Raw genomic sequence first — 24,471 nt, 5'->3', positions numbered from 1 at the left:
GACTACAAGTACTATATAAACATCTTGTTCAAGCATTTGGCATAGCAAATATTTTAATAAAGGGTTTTGTTAAAGTTTAAACGATCAATTAATTCATTATCTACACTGTGACTTATTCAGCAGCATGCTGATAAAATGCCAAGGTAAGGAGATAATGGCTCTGGTTTCAGTTCCACTATTAACTAGGTGAATGAACAAATGAACCTAAAGGATAATAATAAATGTCAATCTACAGGAAGTGAAATGTGCCACACATATAAATTAGTCCTATAACATGTTATTAAAAATCTCAAACAGGCTAAAAAAATGGGCAAAATTATATTTAGTGAAGAAAATATTAAGCCCTTCATTTGGATTTTTAACTGTATATATTCAGAATGAGACAAGGTGGCTGGGCAGCAGGACATGTGGGAAAAGACACTGATGTTTTAGGGGAGTACAAACTCAGTGAGCCAACAGTATGACAACTAAAAAGTTGAGGCAATTCTAGGTTGTATTAATGAAACTGCATTGTTTGAAACAAAGGAAGTAATAGTTTCACTATATTCTGATCTTGTTATACTATATTAGTTCTAGTTGCAACATTTTGGAAAGAGTACTGACAAATCTAAGAGAGCAGTGGTGAGAGAATCAGAAAGCATGTCATAAAGGCTGGCTTCAGCTAAAGGAAATGGAAATTTTTAGCTAGGTATAGAAGACTGAGGAGGGCATAAAAGCAGTCTTCAAATTTCTGCAAGATTATCCTTTGAAAGAAGAATTAGATTTGTTATACCCCAATTTAGAGGGCACAACTACGAGCAACAAGTTGAAGTTAAAGAGAAACAGATTTTGCTTCAAAATCTAAGGCAAAACTTAACAATCAGAATAACTGTAAAATGCACCCAAGGCAGTCCTCTCTATCAGTGGAGGTTAAATGACCATTTGTCAGAGAAATTACAGAGAACTCTTGTTCAGGTACAGATTAGACTAGATGATAAATGAAGTCCCTCTTCCAACTATTACTCTTACTTATGCTATCCTGTCTCTTAACCTCTAACAGTTTTAGTTCTTTCATCTGTAAAAAAGAATAAACTAGACTAGATTATCTCTAAGCTCCTCTCCAGTTTAAAATCCTATCATTTTATGTAATCTGCTTTCAACTTCTTGCTTGTGATACCACCATTTATATAACAACAGGCCTTTAGAATCAAAATATCTAGGAGAGACATAAAAGTTGTCCATGAGTCTGAAAGGAATATAAATCCCCAGAATAAAGTGAGGAGTTAAGAAAAAAACCAAGTTCTGCATTTAAAGGAATAACCAATTAGAGAGGGGATGCAGACATCATACTTTTGTGTGCTACAAGTGAGACTCATGAAAAACTAGCAGCCAAAATAATCTCACTAGAAAACCCACTACTATTCTGATGACATCATGGATGATGATCAAAGAACTGCAGCTTCAAATGCTAGCAACAAGAAAAGATACAGCAGTTCTAAAAAAACACCAATTATGAAATGGGAGCAGATACAGTGTAATATGGAAGACAGACATGTTCTTGAACAAATCCCTGCAATTACTCCAGGTGTTCTTGATAATAGGTGAATCATAATTAGTTTTTAGCGTTTATAGACAATTTTTAGTTTCCAAAGGTGCATTTAAGAACTTTATTTGAATTTTTTTTGAATTTCTTTATTTGAAAAGTCTGAGCCTTACAACCATCACTACACAATACTCGCACACTACATGATAATCTTAATTAATAGACTCTTTTCCACAGCAAGCAACAACTTTGATGAATAAATTTTTTAAAACTAGTCGCTCTGACTAGAAGCCACAGATTTATCTTTTATTCTGCTCTCTGTCCCTTCAACATCTACCTCCAAACATTTGTCAAGTCCTGTCATTCTCTGTCCACAAAAATTACTTGTATTTATTCCCTTCTTCTCTACTCAGACACTAATGAAGTTCAAGCCTCATCATCATCACCTTTTGTTTGGCTTTACCTCTTACGTGATTTTCTGGACTATAGTTTCTCCCTTAATTCATTCTTCACATAGTTGCCAAAGTAACTGACCATATCATTCCTTTGCTTCAAAAAAATCATCAATGACTCTTCATTGTATACAATATGAAAATATGAGCTCCTTGGCCTGGCTTTTAAGATCTTCAACAATCTGCTCCAACCTATCTTTCCAACTTTAATTCATTCTACACTATCTACTTCAGAGAGTCTATATTCCTGCCAAACTATACCATATGCTACAGTCACTATTTCATATGGTATATATCACAATTTACCACACCCAGTCTTTTTCTTCTTTTCTACAATCAAAAAGTCCAATCCCTCTATATACAACTGTATACTCTCTCTACATTTCTGATCTTTTTTCTTCCTTCAAAACTCATGTCAGGTGCCATCTCATCCAGGAAGGCTTTCTTAATCTCCAAGGCAAAAGTGATCTCCAACTCCCCAAATATTCTTATGGCTGGTTCTCTTTTTTAATCCCTCTTTTGACCTTATTACACTAGTTTCTATCAAATTTACTTGTATTTATAGATATTATCACCTTTATTATGTAAAAGATAAGCTCTTTAAGAAAAGGGCCTATATGGTTTTTCATTTTTATATCCTTAAAACAATATTGGGGGGGGGGGGGGGAGCAGCTGGGTAGCTCAGTGGATTGAGAGTCAGGTCTAGAGACGGGAGGTCCTAGGTTCAAATCTGGCCTCAGACACTTCCCAGCTGTGTGACCCTGGGCAAGTCACTTGACCCCCCATTGCCCACCCTTACCACTCTTCCACCTATGAGCCAACACACAGAAGTTAAGGGTTTAAAAAAAATAAAAAAAATAAAAAACAATATAGGCACTGAAATATTTGTTTAAATGAGTATGCTAAAGTTCTAGGCCACATAATCCTATCTCAACCAGAAATCTCTAAGAATCTTAAGTTTCCATCTAAAATATAGTATTTTGCAGAAAAAAAGCAAATGAAATAATTCAATTTTGTTTTGTATTTTTAAAGTACTTTCACAACCATTATCTCATTTGATCATAACAGCACATGTGAAAGAACAAGTTATATGCATTTGACAGAGAATATAATTAAGGCATAGAAAGATGCACTGACTTTCCCAAAAGCACACAGTAATGGCCAGAACTAGAATCCAGGACTCCTGGTTTTTAGTCTTTCTGTAGCATTATAATGAAAAGAGTATTTGCACAAAAAGAAGCATATAGCTTTATAATACCTTAGAATTGAAAGCTTCTGAATATCTGATGAACATGAAATAGCTTTAATAAATAACTACTTACTGATGGAGAAATGTCATCATCATATTTTTTTAACTGATTCATGAATTCCAGGTGTTTCTTTTCTTCCTCTAGTTGAGCCACAGATTGCTCACTTTTTTGTAACTTTTGCTGTGTGTTAGCTAACTCATCCCGTAGCCACTGATTTTCCTGGCACAGACGGCGTACTTGAGCACGCAATTTCTGTTTCTCTGATTCAACTGCATTTAGATGGTTTGACAGGGCCATCATTACCTAGGATATACAGAAAAATTTTAAATCCTGCCTTATAATATTCATCATCTTCCCAATTTTCTGCTGAATTCTTTAAGAATTCATAAAATTTACTGTTTGAACATTTCTTTGATTTTAATTTCTCTAACATGAATATGTAGATGTTGTCTCCCAAATAAGCATACTATACTTCGTTGAACAGACATAAGTTCCATCTTCATGTCATAAAAAGGAATCATGTGACTAGAGATTAAGGTTCACAATAATGTATTACAAAATTTTACCAAGTTTATAACTTTCTATCTTCTTAAAAAAAGGTGGAAGGACTGGCAAAGTGACCTACATTAAAACTCTACATTAAAAACTCAATATGAATAGAAATAAAAAAGTATAAAATCAGAGTAGGGATAGTCATTTCTGATATTAAATAAATTCTTATCTGGGTATAGATTGGTTATAGCACTTATTTTAAGCCAACTGGTAAATAAACAAAATAAATAGCCAAAAGAAAGTCAAAGAGTTTTACTATTTCAATTTTTTCCATTTTTTTAGAACACCTCAAATTCAAAAAGCAAAAAGGAAGTCAATAATTCTAAAATCTATCTTTACATAGCTAATATATAATAATTCATCAGTCCAAGACCAAGCCTTAGTTTTAATCCAACAAGCTTTTCCAAATCTACAACTCAATTTATATAATTCATCTAGTGTGAAGTTCTAACAATTGTCTTCTCTTTATAACACTATCAATTCTAAAATGATCATCCTTTTTCACATCAATATCAAGTGTCATATTTTCCCTGATAGTCTCAAAAATAAATTACTTCTCCATTTCCATCTATAAAGCTCAAGTTCATTTCCCAACCTACCTGTGCCTCACTCAGCCCAAGCTCCAACATTTCCAGTGACTTGCGAATCATGTTTGATTTCTCTTCCACCAAATTACTCTCGTCATCTTTCTTCAAACACTTAAGTGTCTCAAGTAAACTTTGCAAGATAGAATTATGTTCATTCTTCAGAGCTTCCAGTCCCTGGATCACTTGCTTCGTTTTAGAAATTATTTCATCCTGGGTAAGCTTCTCCAACTTATCTTCCTTTAGGTACACCATTGTGGACATGTTGTCATACATTCTAAAATTTTAAAAATTATAATTAGCCATTAAATTCAATTTTAATCAATGATTAGTCACATTATATAGTTAATATCTCTCTAATTTCTCTAAACTGTGCATACTCTGTGATCCAGCAATAGAGCTCACTGGATCTATCCCCCAAACAGATCAAAGAAAGAAGAAAAAGATCTATAAATATATGTGTATGTATATATATATATATATATATACCTAAATATTTATAAGCCATTCTTTTCATGATGGCCAAGAAATAAAAACTGAGTAGTTGCACATAAACTAAGGAATGGCTGAATAAGTTATGGCATATGAATGGGAAAAAATACTAATTATACTATAAGAAATGATGAAGGAGATGGTTGCAGAGAAACTGGAATGGATCTGTATGAAGGAATACAAAGTGAAGAGAGTAGAACCAGGAGGACAATTTATACAACTAAAAACAACATTATAAAGACAAACAACTTCCAAAAACTTAGTAAGTGATCAACGAAATGAAGGATTACAATTCAAGCATTACAATTCATTATGATATAAGCTACCCATATCCAGAAGGCTCTCAGGTTGAAGCACAAATGCACATCCCTAGTTTACAAATGAGGAAACTGAGGCATTTAGTAACTTAACCAAATCACGATTTCTCAGTTTCATCTATTAAAGGAAAGGGTTAGAACTTGACTTTTTAAATCTCCTCTTTGACTAAATCTATGACCCAATGATCCTATTGTTCAATGTTACATAACTAGTGTCAGTTGAACCCATTAGGCTTTTCAATATGTAATGGGTCCTTTCAATCAAACAACAATTAATAAACATTTATTAAGAACTATGTATCAGGCACCATACAAGCAAAAATCAAACATAATGAACAAAAAGACTACCATAAAAATGGTACCTGTTATTTGGACTATATCATCTTACATATTTATAATATGTAACTAAATCAAGTATAATTATTAAACTTTATTAAGAAAAATTCAATATAACATGGAAAGATTATAGCCTATAGATTACAAACCAGTATGAGATCTATCACCTCAACAAAATATAAAAGAGTCTGGAAGAGATTTTTCTGCTGAGCCATGAAGGGGCGTGGGGGTGGGGGGGTGGAAATAGGTCCAATGTGCAAAAGTTACAAGAAGGCAGATTTTGACTCAACATGAAGAAAACTATCCTAACAAAGTTTCCCCCAAAAAAGAATGATCTGGTCAGAAAAAACATCCTAACCAAAAAATGAAATGTGTTTTATCCAGGGAAACAAATGAGTTCTCCATCCTTAGAAGACTTCAAGTAAATGGCTAGTTGACCAACAACTGAGGAATTGTAGATGGAATTTTTTATTTGGGTAGGAAATAGACTTTGATTATTCAGCCCTCTACATGCACCCTTCCTGTTGAGGATATTACCATCCTTCCAAGTCATCCATATTCACAACCTCAGTCAACCTCAACTATTCCCTCTCCCCCAAACTTGCCTTTTACAATCATCAAGTCCTATTAATTCTCCCTACATATCACCTCAGACATTCTTTTTACTTTCTCTCTATCCATAAAGGTCTCATCCTAATTAAGGATCTCTCACCTGAACAATTGCAATAACCTAATTAAACTGCCAGCTTCCAGTATCTCCTCTTTTCCTTCTATTCTATAATAAAACTGCCAAAAATAATCTTCCTAAAGCTTAAGTCTGGCCATGTCACCACTTTGCACAAGAATATTCTGTGACTCTTTAAACTGTCACTCAGTTTGACATTTAAAACCCTTTCACAATCTAGCTATAGCTAAGCTTATTGCAAATCATCCTCTAACATTCTATGTTACAGCACATTGGTTACTTACTGTTTCCCAAATTCAGCATTCTATCTCTTACTCCACACAGGCTATATTCCCCAAGACTGGAATGCACTCCCTTTTCACCTGTCTCTTAGAATCCCTAGCTTCTTTTAAGGCTTAGATATGCAACTCCTATTAGAAGCCTTTCCTGAGTGAAACTGTATGAATCTTTAACAACAACTCTAAGCTCTTTTTTTACTAGAGAATCTCTTGCTTCATCCTATCATTTGCTTATACTTTACCAAACCCTGAATTACTTCCACCTAACTCCTTTATTCCTATTCACATGCTGCAGAACATATACACTTGATGATAGTTTACTACAAATTTATGTTATCTAATCTGATATAGGTCCTCTCCTGTAGCAACCAATTAATTTACTCTTCCCTAATTAAACCTATATCCCACTTACCACAACGGCTATTTCAAATCTTCTCTCTAAAAGCCTTCCACTGCACCCACTCTCCTAGTCCTCTCAGTTGAGTATATAATTATACTTTATAGATGTTATCTGTCATGAACTCCCTCTTCTCATCTTCCTGGCAATAAAGGTATGACTACTTTTGCAACTTTAGACTACAAAGGCTAGATTGCCCTCCATAAAAAGATCCTACAAATTTGCCATTTCTGTTGTCCAAATTATCTAGCCTTTCCCAACAGTTATCTATAAGTCTGACAAAAAAAATATCTTCAATATCTTCAGATTTGCTGGACCTAATTTCTACATGCATCTTTGATTCCACCCTCACCTTCAGGACCTTGCTTCAGTATCTTACCTTCTTCTCTCATGCATCTGCAATTTCTTCCATTTCATTAGTTCTTTACCATTTGTCCACAAGCATTCTCAGGTTTCCCCACCCCATAAACAAGAAAAAACTTAACTCAAGTCTTTCATCAAGCTACTGTCCCATAACTTTCCTGTCCAAGGAATTTCTGAAAATGTCTGGTATCCAAATATGTTATCTAAATACATTGCTTCCTATTTTTGTTAATTGTGCAGTGTTACAATAATTCCCAACCTTAATTTAATGTATACTGAAAACAGTAATTCTTTATGTAACTCAGTCTTGAATTTTGTAACAGTGGCCTTTTTTTGCTATTTGGTAATTTCATGGTATATTCAGTATCCAAATGACAAACTCCACCTGGACTCAATTATGTTTGTTTCTGCAGTAATTAAAAATAAACATTTCAAATAAATAAATGTGATGCTTTTACTTCTTTATTACTTGCAATCTGGTTTCCACTTCCACCATTCTTTCTTCTTCCTAAATATCCCCACTTCTCTTCAGTTAATCCCCCTTTCTTCTGGATGAACCACTCTCTCTTGACTTTTAAAATACAATAACTCCTGGTTTTTCTAATCTTGGCACAAAGTAGCATGTGGGTTGTTTTGAAAAAAGGGACAGATTTCAATAGGCAGAGATTTGAGAACTGGTAATAAAATGAAGTTGAGTTCAATCCAAGCATGGGGAATGGAATGAGCAAAGTCACAGAGACAGGCTCAGGTAGAATAAGATCAGGGTTAGGAAGCAGCCCAGTTTGGTCAGTCCACAGGAGAACTTAAAGGAAACTATTATGCAAAAAGATAACAGTAGATTGATTCAGATTGTAGAGAGTTGTGAATGGTGAATGAAGGAATTCATATTTTTATCTTATTGCAAAACATCTACTGAGATCATAATATTGTCTGTTCTTCTACTGCTATCCTATTCCTCCCCACCTGACCCTCTAGAACAGGGGTCGGCAACCTTTTTGGCCATGAAAGCCATAAACGCCACATTTTTTAAAATGTAATTTCGTGAAAGCCATACAGTGCTCACAGTGTGCGCGCTCCTGTAACAGTTCACACTCCTGTAACAGCCCCTGAAAAAAAATTGACTTTATGGCTCCTGCAGAAAGAGCCATAAGTTGCCAACCCCTGCTCCAGAACAGTGATTCCCAAAGTGGACGCTACTGCCCCCTGGTGGGTGCTGCAGTGATCCAGGAGAGCGGTGATGGCCACAGGTGCATTTATCTTTCCTATTAATTGCTATTAAATTTTTAAAAAATTAATTTCCAGGGGGCAGCTGGGTAGCTCAGTGGATTGAGAGTCAGGCCTAGAGACAGGAGGTCCTAGGTTCAAATGCGGCCTCAGCCACTTCCCAGCTGTGTGACCCTGGGCAAGTCACTTGACCCCCATTGCCCACCCTTACCACTCTTCCATCAAGGAGCCAATACACCGAAAGTTAAGGGTTTAAAAAAAAAATTTAATTTCCAGGGGGCAGCTGGGTAGCTCAATGGATTGAGAGTCAGGCCTAGAGACGGGAAGTCCTAGGTTCAAATCCGGCCTCAGACACTTCCCAGCTGTGTGACCCTGGGCAAGTCACTTGACCCCCACTGCCCACCCTTACCACTCTTCCACCTATGAGCCACAGAAGTTAAGGGTTTAAAAAAAATTTTTTTAATTAATTTCCAGGGAGCTAAGTAATATTTTTTCTGGAAAGGGGGCGGTAAGCCAAAAAAGTTTGCGAACCACTGCTCTAGAACTTTCTCTATCCCTGAGAGAATCCATTTAACTCTGGAATTCCTGCTGGAACCAGAAATTGGTGTATGAGTGTAAACTTGCCTGCACACTATATATCTAACCAGTCCCAAAACAGACACTCTATGCTTTACATCCATTCTTCAAAACAATCCAGGACATTTGGCTTGCTGCTGTAGTAATCTTGCCCTTTATCTTCTTCATCTACAAAATGAGAGAATTAAGACTAGATGAACTCTAAGGTCTCTTCCAGCACTAGCTATGGTTATTTGGAGCCATGAGGAAAAAAAAAAAGTTCAGCTAAGTTTTTAGTAGTATTTAAAAAAATATTATTTTGCCTTTAAAAATGGCCCCTACTATATTTTTTCCTCTCCATTTGTCAAGAAAGATTAGATTCTTTATTTTATCAGCTCATGCCCCATTTAAAAATATGTGCATCATAAGGAAAGCACTCACTATTTACATAAGATTAAGTAAGACAGGCAGTATCTAGGAAATATTAATACTTTTTTAAAAAGGAAAGTTTTTAAAACAAAAAAGGTTTTAAATTTTTCAGAGGACACTGCAAAAGTATACAAAGAAGGAAAATTGATTTTTATTAGTGTAATCTGCGACAGAAAAATGAAGGAAAGGAAACAGGATAGAATGCTTTTTTTCAACTCTGTGTTTTACCAAATGTGGCAAAGTTAATTGAATCCTACAAAACAAAAATGACAAAGAAACCAAGTGAACTGTCTTTTTTTTTTTTTTGGAAAAGGAAAGCAGTAAAGAAAATAATTTAACATATGCTAATGAGTCTCACAACAGAGAAAAAGGGAAAGGAACATTATTCATATTGTTTTTATGTCACTAAATTATTTTTTCCATTCATATAAGAATGGTGTATAATTAAACTGTAAAAAATAAAAATGGATCCTTTAATTAAGTCCTATGAGGGGAGAAAATAAGGAATCTGAAATTCTGAAAAAAACCTATATTCAGAGCCTTACTATGATGCAAAACTCAATATGGACCAGATCCTTTGTCAAAGGGCTAATAACATTAAGAGCTCAATCACATGGTAATTCAATTTAGGGAATATTAAGTATTACCAGAAGTATCTTTATTGTACTGTAGACTGGTAACAGAAAGCCAAAAACTGTCCCAGTACTTGAGGGGTTGATTCTAATGAAGAAAGAAAGGGGTAGCTTTTATAACTCAGTATCATACAAAGTTTAAAAAAGAAGTTTCCTGAATTGCTGAAAATCAGATAAAGCACAGTGTGTCTCCAGGCCTCAGTCTTTCTATAGTGCTATTATACTTCAACTATAACTCTGCTGGCAAGGACCCCAACATTTTAGTGTAGAATGGTTGCTAGCAGAGTGAGGGTAACTCAAGCTCAATAACTATCCAATTCATTAAAGCACCCATGAGGTAAACAGAATGGAATCTCTTATGGGAGAAAAAAAGCTTCTAACAACACAAATATTTTACAATAATTACAATAATTGCAATTTTAAAAATAATTTGAAGATTCACATTCTCTAACATCTCTATGACAGAAAAAAACATCTAATTGTCCTGTGTATCTCCAATCTCTGAAGTACATTTTGGATTAATTTCTGCTCTCTTTCCTCATTCTTATCATAGGATTATGAGATTTACAAAAGACCTTAATGATCATCTTAGTCTAGTGGTTCTCAAATTTTTGGTCCTGGTTTATATGGGTTATAGCTATTGATAGTTACCACATTAGAAATTAAAATATCTAAGTATCATTATGAAAAGTTTTGACCTTGTGGACCTCTTTAAAATTTTCAGGGATTCCCAGGAGTCCCCAGACTATGCTTTGAGAATTGCTGAACTAGTCCAATCCTATGAGCCAGTTCTATTGGAATTTTGGAATTCCAAAATTGATGTACTTTCTGTTTCACCATAAGATCCATTCCTTGCCCTCTTAGAATCATTTAGAATCCCCCTCCTAGAAACTAACTTCTCCTTTGGCTTCTCCTATACTATAATAGTTCTCCTACCTCTGCTGCCATTCTTTTTTTTTTCCTTTTTTATTGGTTCCTCTCCTCCCTCTTAACTCCAACATATGGGTTTACAACCCAATGCTCATTTCTTAATGTTCTGTGCATTTTATGACTACTTCTGTTGTATGAACCCCCTTTCATATTAAACACCTCCAAATTTATACTCTACTTCCATACTGGATATACCATAGTGTAAGAGGCATAAGTTTAAAAGAAGGTATGTAAGCAGGCTAGGAAAAGCCTTAGCTGGAGGTCATGAACATTCTGAATGGAATGCAGGGGAAGGAGGAAGTGACTTGTGCCTGAGAAGGACTCCATGGTGTTTGGCACAAAATGTGGCTGACCCTGGGAGATCTCAGAGCTAGGGGAGTTGTATCCAGATTCCCTTGGATCCTGAGAGTGGTGAAGGCTTACAGCAGAGGACATCAGACCAGCAGAGCAGCACTGAGTAGGGAAGTGGTTTGTGATCTGGTGGACAGCATTGCAAACTTTCTCTCCCTACCTGGATACCTTGGATCACCTGTTCTGGTGGAGTTGACTCCTAGCATCCTGAAACCATCCCTGGATTAGCCGTGAGATCCCAAGTAAAGCCACCCTCAGGTCCTCAGCTAAGCTGACCAAATCTGGCTAGAACCAGGTTGGGAGGAACTGTTCCCTTGTGACTCCAGTACAGCTTTCTTTGGACCCAGTCTTGCTTAGATCATAGGAGAGTGTAGTCAAGTCCTTCCCATGCCCCTGTGGTTTGCCCTGAGCTTTTAAGTGTAGTAAACCCTATTCCCATCCTTAATCTTAGTTTGTCCTTGATTAAATGTGTTGCCTTTACTTTGCTGATTACCATAGGCCTAGTCTTAGTGCTTCAGAGTGGCAGTTGGACCTAACAGCTAATTCAGTAACAGACAGCCCTTTGCTGTTAAACTTTAGTCTCCTTACTTCTGAGCCCCTTCCTGTCATTCCTCTCTCACACACCCACCTGGACCCATATTTACTGTTCAAGGCACCTTTCCCTGGTTTCTCCCTTAAAAGTTTGACACCCCAGATAGCTGGGTAACAGGGAGGTAGACAGGAAGTGTCTCTTGGGCTGCCAGAGCCACACTGGAAACTGAGAAGATCTGAACATTCCATGGGGGGGCTGGGGGTGGTGGTCAGCCATTGGTTGTGAGCTGAAAGTTCTTAACCAGTGGTGACCCATATTTACTGTTCAAGGCACCTTTCCCTGGTTTCTCCCTTAACAACAGAAATTTATCTTAATAATGTGAGTTTATTATTGTAGTTAATTCTTTCCAATAATGTAGATTACAACCCCCTCCATAATTCATATAGCCTCCTTTATACTTATAAATTGCTATAGTCAAAAATATTCCCCAGTAGTTCAGTACCTGATAAAGAGACTTTCAGTACTTAAGTAGACGGATCCTTAAGACAAAATACAATCTGTAGTTACAATTGGACTCAAAGAGGTTGTAAAATCTATCAGTTTTCTATCTGACATAGCTTCCAAGAACCCATAAACAAAGTAGAAGAGTATGCCTTTATTGAGAGATCTTATAAACTTAACACATGTATAAAATTTACTATCTACTCCCCTGCCCCAAACTCTGCAAAATGTCTCTTCTTCCCAATCTGAGAAATGAATTTTCTTCTTGGCTCTTCTAGCAAATTTAACTGTTAAATACACTAGCACATGACATATGGTTGTGTCTTATCCCCATAAATCATGAGAAGAGTGTGTCATCTATATTGTGTATAACCTCAAGTTCCAGCAGTGCTCTGCATATAAGAACTTAGTAAATATTAAATTTGAAAATCAATTCAAATGCTGTCTTACTCAAGCAGTTCCTGATGATGCCAGTCATGACAGGATTTAGATTTCTGTAGATCAGTCCTTTGATGGATACATTTCTATAAGTATATCTAATTTCACAGCTTAAAAAAAATCTCAAATGTTGATCCTCTTTCATTTAATTTTTTTGAAACTGACACTGGTATGACTGCCTCTGTTGAATAGCAAAACAACTTTGTTTTCTCTCCATACAAAACACAAAAAATATAACACTTTTTATCATACAAACTATTTTTAAAAACACAGCTAAAAAGTGTTTTCACTAGCCCTTTATAGATTTAGACTCCATAATATGGTCCCAACAACAACCCCGATAGTTTTTCCTTGCATAAATCCCATTATTATATCGGTATTAGACACTCCAGCACTTTCATATCAAATTATAAAGCTGTTACAAGTCATATGCTTACTACTTCTTTCCTAATCCTTTCACATGTTCTGCTAGACATAGATACTTCAAATATTCAATTCAATAACAGATATTAAGGGCCTTATATGTTCAAGGCAACTGTGACACCCAAATTTTCTTGGCCTACCACCCCCTTTCCAGAAAAAATACTACTTAGCAACCTCTGACACATACTATCACCACCCCCTTATAGTTATTCACCATCCCCAAACGCACCTGTGGCCATCACTGCCCCCCCCCCCCCCCCCGATCGCTGCAGCACCCACCAGGGGGAGGTGGCGCCCACTTTGGGAATCATTGCTGTAGATACACAGTCAAAAGTGAAGTCATGGAACATGTAAAAAACAGTAAATGTAAAATAATTTGAAAAACCAAGAACTCTAACTACCAAGATCAGAAATGGTGGTAGGAGGTGGCACTTGAACTAATCCTTGAAACTAACATCTCTGAGAAACAAAAAAGTGATTACAGGCATAAGAAACAGTCTTGCAAAGGCATAGGAGCTGAAGATAGATTGCTGAGTAAATAGGTCCTACGGCTAGAATGTACACAAAAGGAAGAAATAGGAAATAAATCTAGAAATATAGGTTGAGGTCAGAATATGAAAGGTTTTGAATGTCAACCTGATATTTTTGTCCTAGAGATAGATAGCCTCTAAAGATTGTTTTTTTTTTTTTGCTTTGTTATTTATTTAATTAATTAGTTTTAGGTATTTTCCCATGGTTACATGATTCAGGTTCTTTCCTTTCTCTACTCCTTCCTCCCTCCCCTCTCCTGTAGTCAATGAGCAGTTCCACTGAGTTTTACATGTATCATTGATCAAGACCTATTTCCATATTATTAATTGTAATAAAGTGATCATTTAGAGTTTACATCCCCATCGAACCAAATGATCAAGCAAATGTTTTTCTTATGTGTTTCTGCTCCCACAGTTCTTTCTCTGGATGTGGATCACGTTCTTTCTCATAAATCCCTCAGAATTGTCTTGGATACTAGCATTGCTGCTAGTAGAGAAGTCCTTTACATCCAATTGTACCACAATGTAACAGTCTCTATATACAATATTTTCCTGGTTCTGTTCCTTTCACTCTGCATCAATTCCAGTTGGATCAATTCAAATGGAATTCCTCCAGTTCATTATTCCTTTGAGTACAGTAGTATTCCATCACAAATAGATATCACAATTTGTTGTCATTCCCCAATGGAAAGGCATCCCCTCATTTTCCAATTTTTGCCACCACAAAGAGTGTGGTTACAAATATTTTTGTACAAATGTTTTTCCCTATTATCTCTAACCCCTAAAGATTTTTGAGAAAATTAATGACATGGGTCAGATTTTTGCTATTGGAAGATTCTTTCTGGCAGTTATATAGAGAATGGATAAGAAGAGAGAGACTAGAAACAAAGAAGACAAATTAGGAGTCTACCACAAAAGTTCAGGTGAAAGATGATGAGGATCTCGACTTGAGATAATAATTATTTGAGTAAAGAGGAAGAAAAAGATGCAAGAAATGCTATACACTTAGAATAAACAATATCTGGTAACTGTCTGGATGTGGAGGCAAGAGTCAAAAAATGATTCCAAACTCAGAAACCTGAGTGACCAGAAAGAATGATGAGGAAAAGATAAGTTCTCAGAGAAGATATGAGGGAATGAGATCAAGGGCACAAGTAAAGGAGTTGGTATTGACAGAGAACCATTTCTTCATTAGAGAAAGAAGGCTAATGGTGCAATAATTAAAAGTTATGAGGCTGGTTGTAGCTTTATTAAATTTAAAAAACCTTTATTAAATCAAAGTAATGGTAATAGGAAAGAGAAGGAAAAATAGGAGAGAGTTAGAGAGATATTTAGCTTTCTTTCCAATCTGTGGTCGCCATCATGGGGCTCTTTACTACATTCCATCAACTGTCTGCTCTTCTACACACATGCCAAAGACCTCACTTCCTCCCTGGCTTAGCTTATAAACTTTTTTTCTCCAGCTACTAATGTGATATTTTTTTGACTCTCCTTGTTTCCTGTCCCACTGGCTCTTTAATTTCCCTTTTTCTGGTGGTCCTAACTCTCAACTCACTTGCTGATATTTGACCTCCAGATGACATCATTAGAGTGACATGAAAAAAGGAGAAATTTACTTTAGAAAATGGTGAAGATCAAGAGATTTTGAGGCATAGAGAAGAGGAATTTCACCATTGATGGCTTCTCTTAGTAAAATAGGTAGGAAAGACACCTACTGATTGAAGGGGACAATGGAGCAATGGGGACTTGAAGAAGACTTTAAAATAGCCATTGAAACACATGAAATAGTCAATCAAGACAAAAGTATTATTGGGCAAAGATCTAATCAAAACTATTAAGTCCGGGGGGCAGCTGGGTAGCTCAGTGGATTGAGAGCCAGGCCTAGAGACGGGAGGTCCTAGGTTCAAATCCGGCCTCAGACACTTCCCAGCTGTGTGACCCTGGGTAAGTCACTTGACCCCCATTGCCTACCCTTACCACTCTTCCACCTATAAGTCAATACACAGAAGTTAAGGGTTTAAAATTAAAAAAAAAAAATTAAAAAAAAAAAACTATTAAGTCCAACTCTATATGACTGAATGGACAGTTTTCTCAACAAAGATACATTGGTTTTCCATTTCCTTCTCCAGTGTGACTCCATTTTACAGATGAGGAACTGATCATTTTACTGATGAGAAACTAATAGGGGTTAAGTAATATGCCCAGGACCACACAGCTAAGTGAGTGAAGCCAGATTTGATATCAGATCTTCCTGACTCCAGGTCTAATGTTCTATCCACTTTATCACCTAGCTATGTTCCCATATAAATTTGCTAACAGTAATTTATAGGGGGTCCAAGCTGACATAGTTTTATGAATTCATTAGTATTCAGAAACTTGGGTCTGTGAATGATATATAGAAACAAATGAACAAGTACCTTATAGGAACTATTATCTGCATTAATGGAAAAATGGAAAAGGAAAACCAAAGTATAATGGGTTGGGGTTTTTTTTCTGTCAAATTAAATAACTAAACTCCTAGTGGTCAAAAATCATATTTCTTTTAGGCGGCTCATATCACCCACCATAATGGTAGACACATATTAAGTCCCATTTATTAAATGGAAAGCCAATCTGCAAACTTCAGAAAAGAGCTTAGAACACGTCAAATTCATTTTTACTGTTGCTTCCAAATTCAAATGATCAGAATTAACAAATCTTATACCCAAGTAGTAAATAAGTAAATAAGTAAAAAGTTCAGTTTAATTCAAAGCTTAATTCAAAGCTTTCTAAGCCTGCCTAAATATTCACAAACAGGTGTCTTCCAACAATTAACTATATTGATTTTAAAAATGCATTAAATTCACACTTGTATCACTAATTTAATCCAAGCCAAAATAAAAAGGGTTTTATAAATATTTATATCTAGCACTAACACAAATATGGGAAAGTTACAAAATAATTATAAACAGATTTCTTTCTCAAAACAAATTGACATTCCTCTATGATATATTGATTCTAATTGGATTTAAATTACCATGAATATATTCCCAATGTTAATGTTATTTGGTTTTAAATTAGTCTACCTGTAAATGGGCCATTATGTAAAATGGGAAGAGAGGGGAGTCCTAAGAGAATACAGTTAACCCTATCAAATTTAAATTAAGGGGGTAGCTGGGTAGCTCAGTGGATTGAGAGCCAGGCCTAGAGATGGGAGGTCCTAGTTCAAATCTGGCCTCAGACACTTCCCAGCTGTGTGACCCTGGGCAAGTCACTTGACCCCCATTGCCTACCCTTACCACTCTTCCACCTATAAGTCAATACACAGAAGTTGAGGGTTTAAAATTTAAAAAAAAAAATTTAAATTAAGGTGAAATTCCAACTTTAAATGGATAAAATATCAATCACAAGACCCAGGAAAAAAATGTATAAAATCAGATTAACTGAAGCTCATGGTTTCTACAAGCATTTTAAGTAATCTTAAAGTAGATATGCTGGTACTAAATATTAGGTCAGTTTCCATTTTCACTATTAAAGAAATAAAAACAGTCAGTGTAGGTCTTATTTCCATTATTAAAGAAACAAAAGTGGTTAAGGTTTTTGACTGAAAGTCTTAAAATAAAGCAGAGTCAAGAAAATATATATTCATTACTATAACAATGTAAACGAAAAGAAAAGAACTGCCACCACATACCAAAGGAAAATGAATGCTGTAAAATTACAAAGAACAAGCATGCTCTTTGAAAAGAAAAAATACAGGAAGATACTTAGTCCTATTCCTTTGCAGAGGTAGAAGGTCCATAGGGGTGGAATTATTTTTCAGATTATTTTTAATTAACCTTTGTTGATTTTTTCTCTTCCTCATTTTCTTTTTTTAAAATATTGTTATATGAGATGGCTTTCAGAGAGCAAGGGGAAGGGATATTGGGGAAAATTCAAGTGATGCCCAAAAAGGTAACAATAAAAAAAAAATCTATTAAAAAAAGTGACTAATCTATAGAGCTGTAGCACAGTAAACAAAAAGAAGCCGAGTATAAACAAAAGGAAAAATCCCAAACATACCAAAATTCTTACAGCAACACTTTCCATGAAAGCAAAAAATGGAAACTTGAGTGCCCAACAACTGGGAAATGTTTGAACAGATGGTTAAATATGAATGTCATAGAATATATTGGGTCGAAGAAAACTAATTGATAGAATTCATATTTAAAATTGATATAGAGCCACATAAGCAAAATTAAGAGAGTAATATTCACAATTTAAAACAAAGGGTTCTTAACCTTTTTTGGATCATGGACCCCTTTTATAGCCTAAAACTTATGGACTGGTTCCTGGGATGTTTTTAAATAAAATAAAATAAAATATATAAGACTGCACAGGAAACCAATTATAGTGAAATAAAGTTTCCCCAATAACTTCTAACTTAAAGGAAACCAATACTAAAATATAATAGAACTCAGATCAATGCAATAATCATTCTTGACTACAGAGGACTGATCATGAAATATACCACTCTCCTTTCATAAGACAGCTGGTTGGCTATTAAATGGTAAGTATAAAGTAAATAATGTCAGATACAGGCAAAGACTCTATTATTTGGCTTAATTAAACTGCTTTGTTAGAGGGAAGAGCTCTATGGAGGGAGAGAAGAAATAATGAGAAATGGAAGTAACATTTTAAAAAGTATCAATCAACAAGCAATATTAAGTGCCTACAGTAACAATAAAGTGTGTGTATGTGTGAGTATAGACATACATACATACACAGAGAGACAGAGAGACAGAGACAGACACCTGCCTGAAGAGTAAAGTGTAAGTAAGTAGAGTGGAAAGGCAGAAAAGGACCAGATTGTAAAGGGTTTCAAATGCCAAGCAGAGGATTCTATATTTGATCCTGGAGGAATCTGAGGGTGTGAATGAGAAGGGAAGAAGATATGGTGAAGCCTGCACTTTAAGATCATCACATTGTTACCTAAGAGTAAGATAAACTTGAGTGGGAAACAACTTGAACCAGAGAGACCAACCAGAAAGGTAACACAATAGTACAGGCATGAGGTGATGAGAGCCTGTACAAAAGTGATGGCCAAGTGAGTAAAGATTACACCTATAAGAAAACTGTTGAAACAATTAACAGTGACAAGATCTGACAACAGATTTATACAGGGTAAGTGTGAATAAGCAAGTAAGAATTTCACTTAATACTATGAGCCTGGTTATCTAGAAAGATAATGATAACTTTGAGAGTAATAAAGAAATTTAGAAAAGGGGAAGATTTAGGGAAAAAAGATGAGTTCTGTTCTGGATATGTTGAATTTAAGAAGCTTACAGGACACACATTTTAAGATGTCCAAGTGGCAGTTGTTTGGAGAAAGATTAAGCATAGATCTGCAGATCTAGAAATCACCTATATAGACAAGAATTAAGATGAATAAAGGTGATGAAATCACAAAGTGAAATGCATAGAACAGTGATGGCAAATCTATGGCATGGCTGCCATAGATGGCAGGCAGAGTGCTCTCTGTGGGCATATTGGCCACTTTCCCTACCACCCCACTCCCTCATTACTAGAAAGGCAGAGGGACTCGGGTGAAGCTGCTTTTTTGGTGTGCCCCTCCCCCCGGGGCCACCTGATAACATTTTTTCACGTCACCCACCCCTCTACCCAGCAGCCCAATGGGAGCATACAGGGGTAAGGTCAGTAGCTCACAGGGGGCTTGGACAACTCCCCTCCCCATCTCTACATTCCCTGAGAAGCTGAGAGTGTTGGTAGAAGGGGTGCCATAAGTTAAAGGACAGAAAGCTGCAGTGAAGAGTGGATTAGCAAATTAATTAGGAAGGTATAAAAGAATTGATGAGAAATTGAGATTATATAAATTTATAGTGAACAAGTTCAAGCCAGTTCATCATTTTCTCCAATTCAATTTACATGAATAGGAACAAAGGTGGTGGATGGTGAAAGTAATCTAAGGTTGAGTCTTGGCAAGACATGTTCTGAGAAATGGCCAACTAGAGTACTGGAGAAGGCCTTAGGATAAGACCAGAACAGGTTATCTGAGAACAAAGATAGTGCAAGGCACAAGAAGGCCTTGCAAAAAACTGAGGCCACGAAGGAAAGGAATTGGAAAGGCTCTGGGATGAAGAAGGCCAGCAGGCAAACTGAACTCCACCCCCAGGGCACTGGGAAACCCTAGGATTAAGATGATAGCTGGGAGGCAAAAGATTCCCCACAAGGTTCTGGAAAGGAACAGCTGGAAATACAGCTTCTTACCTTTAATTTTACCTTATTAATAAATTATTCATTTCTAGATGAACAGCTAAAAGCACCAAGAAAAGGGGCTAAGATCCCAGGACAGAGAGGGTTTGATATTTATACCATAAACAAAAAATAGGTTAGGAAACAACAGAATCTATGATGACAAGAATAAAAACACTGATTATTTTATAAACTTTTTAAAACAGAAGTAGGTATGTTCTAAAAACTATTCTGAAAAGTAGCAAAAAACTGAAAATTACCTGATTTAAGAAATAGGTAGGGGCACCTGTGGATGGCTCAGTGGATTGAGCCAGGTCCAGAGACGGGAGGTCCTGGGTTCAAATTTGGCTTCAGACACTTCCTAGCTGTGTGACCCTGGGCAAGTCACTTGACCACTCTTCTGCTTTAGAACCAATAGGAAGTATTGATTCTAAGACAGAAGGTAAGGATTAAAAAAAAGAAGAAGAAATAGGTGCCAAGTGCCCACAATGGTAAAGAAAGTAGATAAGGAAAAACTTAATGGAGAAAAAATGTTTCATTGTGTTTGAATCAATAATGTTTTAGTTAACAATCCTGTTTCCAATGCTTTACCACTGAACTGGTTATATAGGCAATTTTGAGTTAGATAAATAGCCCTGTGAACTATCTGCATACAAATTACAGCTGACCCACAAGAACAAGTTGACATGACCAAGTATTCTGAGATAAAAAAAAAATGCATAACTCGAAGGCTAGAATACAGAAATATATCCCACAAGTCAATGTTAAGTGGACAATGAAGGTCCCTGAGACAATACCAGGACTAGTCTTAAAGTTACAAGAGAAATAAAGCAATGTTACATATAGATGCCAAAGTCAGAGGTTCTATGCATTAAATAATGATACAATGTCAAAAGCTGAAGTGGAAAAAAAAATCAGTATAAAACAATTCCTTTTACTCATGTTGAGGCAGAGAACAATATAAAAGCCAATAGTTATGGGGAAGAAGGTAAAAGCCATATCCAAGCCAGAAAGTGAATGGCTTCAAAATATTCCAATCCAAAACTGAAGTTTCTGAAAATATCTATATTGGGTTAATTTTATTCTTTTAACCTAATGTTTTTCATATACTATCATTTGTTTACTTGAAGAAAAAAAGATTCTAGAATTTGGTTCCCTGCAATGTGTATAGATTTAAGCTAAATATTTCAATCTTCTGGATAAGATAAAGCTTCTAAATTGAATGGCATAATCAGACCTCCTCTACTACCCTGCCTTTTTTTTTTTTTTAAGTACCATGCATTTAGAACTGAAACTTACACTATATATGCCACAAATTACAGGACTACAATAATGTAAAGGAAAGTCAACTTTGAAATTACAAATTCTGATCAATGCAATAACCAATCAGGACTCCTGAAGACCGATGATAAATCATGTTTCCCACCTATTACCAGAGCGGTGATAAACTAGAGTTGTAGACATGGCCAATGTATGGGTTCTTTTTACCTGCACAATTCATTTACCCACAGAAACAACTAGGTTGTGCAGTAAATTGAACACTGAACCTGGAGTTGGGAAGACCTGAGTTCAATTTGGCCTCAGACATTTAACTAGTAGTATAAACTTAACTGCTTTCTGCCTTGGTTTCCCTATCTGTAAAATGGGAATCACAATAGTGTCTATCTCCCAGGATTGTTGTTAGGATAAAAAAGTAAGTTATTTTTAAAGTGCTTTGCAAACTCTAAAGCTATTATAGCTATTTGTTTCAAGAAAGGGTTTAGTGATGGTAATGCAAAAAAAAAAAAAAGTCAAGAGTGGGTCAATTAAATGTTTATAAAAAACTGGAAAGAACAGGAGAAGGCTCATAAAGGGACAAGACAGGACAGATAACATTTAGTACTATCATGTTAAATTTAATATACACTTCAAAAAACAAATGGTACTTAATGGTAAAAATTTCCTTCTAAAGAAAAGTATTTTCTCCAGAAGTGCGATGAACCTAAAATGATCCTATAATCCCGTTTTTCTCTCCATATATATGTATATATTCACATATCAGAGCATCACTGCCAAACTTCAACTGCAACATAATGCAGAAATGATGTTGCATTCCTTAGTGACTGAGAAATTGTTTTTTATATTACCTATCCTACACAAAGCAGAATACTGCAGCAGTCTGCAACACATAAACACTTAATCTCTTTGGTCTTAAGGATATTTAGTAAGTTTTAAGAGGCAATAAATGATTCTTATCCCTCAAAATACTGAACAGATCTGTAAATGTTATGGTTACTAACAGCAAAGCCATTTTATGTTTTCTAATGAGCATTATTTCATTGGCCTTCAGGGAGAAGCCCATTATAAGGAACTGAGTAAATCCACCTATAGACAGAAGATCAAGAAGTGTAATTCACTTCACTATGACTAGAATAAGGAATGAAGTAACTAATATAGTCTATTTTATGCAGAAAGTCTAACACAATCCAAATTTTATTTTTTGTGAGACATCCTCATAAAAACACTCAATATTCTTTTTAAATTCAATCTCATGATAGTAATAGATGTCTCAATATACAAAACTATTTTAAAATGTAGGAGAAATTTTGACAGGCTTTTACAATCTAATCTACAATACATTAATGATACTGCTGCTAATGTGTCGAGTTTTCTTTTATCACAAGAATTCAACAGATTTTATGACAGAAAAAAGTACTCAAGTTTAAGACAAAGTTCAGGTAAAGAAAGGAGGGTTGCCATTCTGGTAGGAAACACACTGGGGTACATAAAACAGAAGAGATGTCAAGAAACCTGGTCAGGATGTGCTCCATCGATTAAGACAAAAATAAAATGAAATTAAATCCAGCGCGTTCTTTTTATCTAATGAATGGAAGCTGACCTTCCCAGTTCCAGGAATACTGATTAAAAAAAAAGTCTGATCCCAGGGCCTCGGTCCAGGGTCTCCTCCCAGGGCGGTGTCTTGCGGGTGAAGGGGAGGGGGGGGACCGGAACCGCAGCAAGGAGGAACCCGGAAGGAAGAGGCAAGAATTCGGACAAAGCAGAACCGGCGCTGGTAGTTGGGTATCCCCGTTTCTCTCGCCCTCTCCTCTCCCCGGGAGGCCACATCCCTGCAACCCTACCCCCCAACCCAAAGCACTCCAGGCGACTCCGGTGTGGCCGCTAAAGCTACGCCCCCACCCCGCCTCGCCCCACTCCAGCGACCTACGCAAATTGGAAACGCGCCATCAAAGGGGGCTCCAGGCACTTGTCACCCAACAAGCCCCCGCCCCAAGTGCCGCCCGTTTCTTATGCGGCGCCACGCCGGGCACCCCTCCCCACCCCCATCCCGCAGCCTCCCCCCGGGAATGCGGCGTGCACGTTCCCGGCCCAACCGGGCCCCGGCGCCGAGTGCCCGGGAAGGGATGGAGATGAGGAGATAAGCGGGGATCTCCTGGACCTCGCGGCCCCCGGGAAAGGAGGAGGCTTCATCACCCTTAAAAGTTTAGTAATGAGAGGAGCTGTGACCGAGGTGATGAGGAGGAGGAGGGGGAAACGGGGAAGCCCGCCCCACTGCCCTCCCTTTGGGCTGGCCCCGGGCGCGGAAGCCAGGGTCAACGCCCGCATCCTCGCGCCGGGCCGTCCTCCGGGACGACGCCGCCGCCACTCACCGTCCGGTTCCTGCGGTGACCGCGCTCCCCGCGGGCTGACAAGGAGGGAGGGGGCTGGGGCCTCCCCGGGCCGCCGCCTAGATCCGCTGGGCACTGGGGCCAAGGACGGGAGGGTTGCAAACAAAGGACTGGCCGGCGGGGCCGCCTGTCCCCGAGCTCGGACGCAGCCGTCAAGCCCCTCGAAGGTCCAGGGATGGCTGTCGGTCCGTCAATGTGTCAGTCAATCACGGGCAAGGAAGGCAGGTCCGGCCGCCGCAGCAGCAGCTGCCGTGCTCCGACACATCCTCGCTCCAGTGCTCCCGGACCCCCGACGCTACCCTTGTCTGACTGGGCTTGGCCAAACGAGCCCCGAGCGGCTAGCAGCCCGACCTGTTCCGAACCTACGCGATCCGCGTCCCCGGCTCCCCGTCAGCTGCCGAAAATGGCGTCGATACCCCTCCCCTCCCCTCCCTCCAGCCCCATCATGCTCTGCGACAGCTTCCCCGCCCCGCCTTGCCCTACCCGATGATGTCATCGTGTCAGTCTCTGCTCCAAAGCGCAGACGCCTTTGCGGAGCAAGGACTTGATTTCTGCTGAACCTCACTGAGCCAGGCTGCCCAAGGGCGGAGGTTGGGACCCTTAGTCCTAGGGACTGGGAAACCTCTGCTGATACACTCTCCCACCCACTAGGCGCGGGATTGGGGACGCGTAGTGTAAATTTCTTAGCTGACAGGGAGAAGAGGGATGCCCAGAGAAAAGAAAGGAGAGTCTCTGTGAGCCAGTGACAATTCTAACCCAAGTTTTCCGACTCCCAAATCCAAGCCTTCCCAACCCTGGATAG

At 37.5% G+C, this 24,471-nt stretch overlaps 1 protein-coding gene across 8 annotated transcripts in view; it reads right to left on the bottom strand.

Moving 5' to 3' along the window:
• Positions 1 to 24,082, bottom strand: part of KLC1 (kinesin light chain 1) — a 68,658-nt gene extending 44,576 nt beyond the window's left edge. For 5 of the 8 annotated variants that reach the window (XM_044664633.1, XM_044664637.1, XM_044664636.1 and 2 more), the window contains exons 1-3: positions 23,652 to 24,082; positions 4,376 to 4,637; positions 3,297 to 3,527 (exon numbers count right to left, since the gene is read on the bottom strand). In XM_044664633.1, the coding sequence (XP_044520568.1) occupies positions 3,297 to 3,527; positions 4,376 to 4,636 (492 nt within the window). In that variant the 5' untranslated portion in view covers position 4,637; positions 23,652 to 24,082. The remainder of the gene's footprint in view (positions 1 to 3,296; positions 3,528 to 4,375; positions 4,638 to 23,651) is intronic. The other 3 variants (XM_044664631.1, XM_044664635.1, XM_044664632.1) reach the window with 2 other exon arrangements.
• Between the last annotated feature and the right edge of the window lie 389 nt (positions 24,083 to 24,471).

Source organism: Gracilinanus agilis, chromosome 2, assembly GCF_016433145.1.
Source record: "Gracilinanus agilis isolate LMUSP501 chromosome 2, AgileGrace, whole genome shotgun sequence".
NCBI lineage: Eukaryota > Metazoa > Chordata > Mammalia > Didelphimorphia > Didelphidae > Gracilinanus > Gracilinanus agilis.
This window is presented reverse-complemented; position numbering and strand designations above follow the sequence as displayed.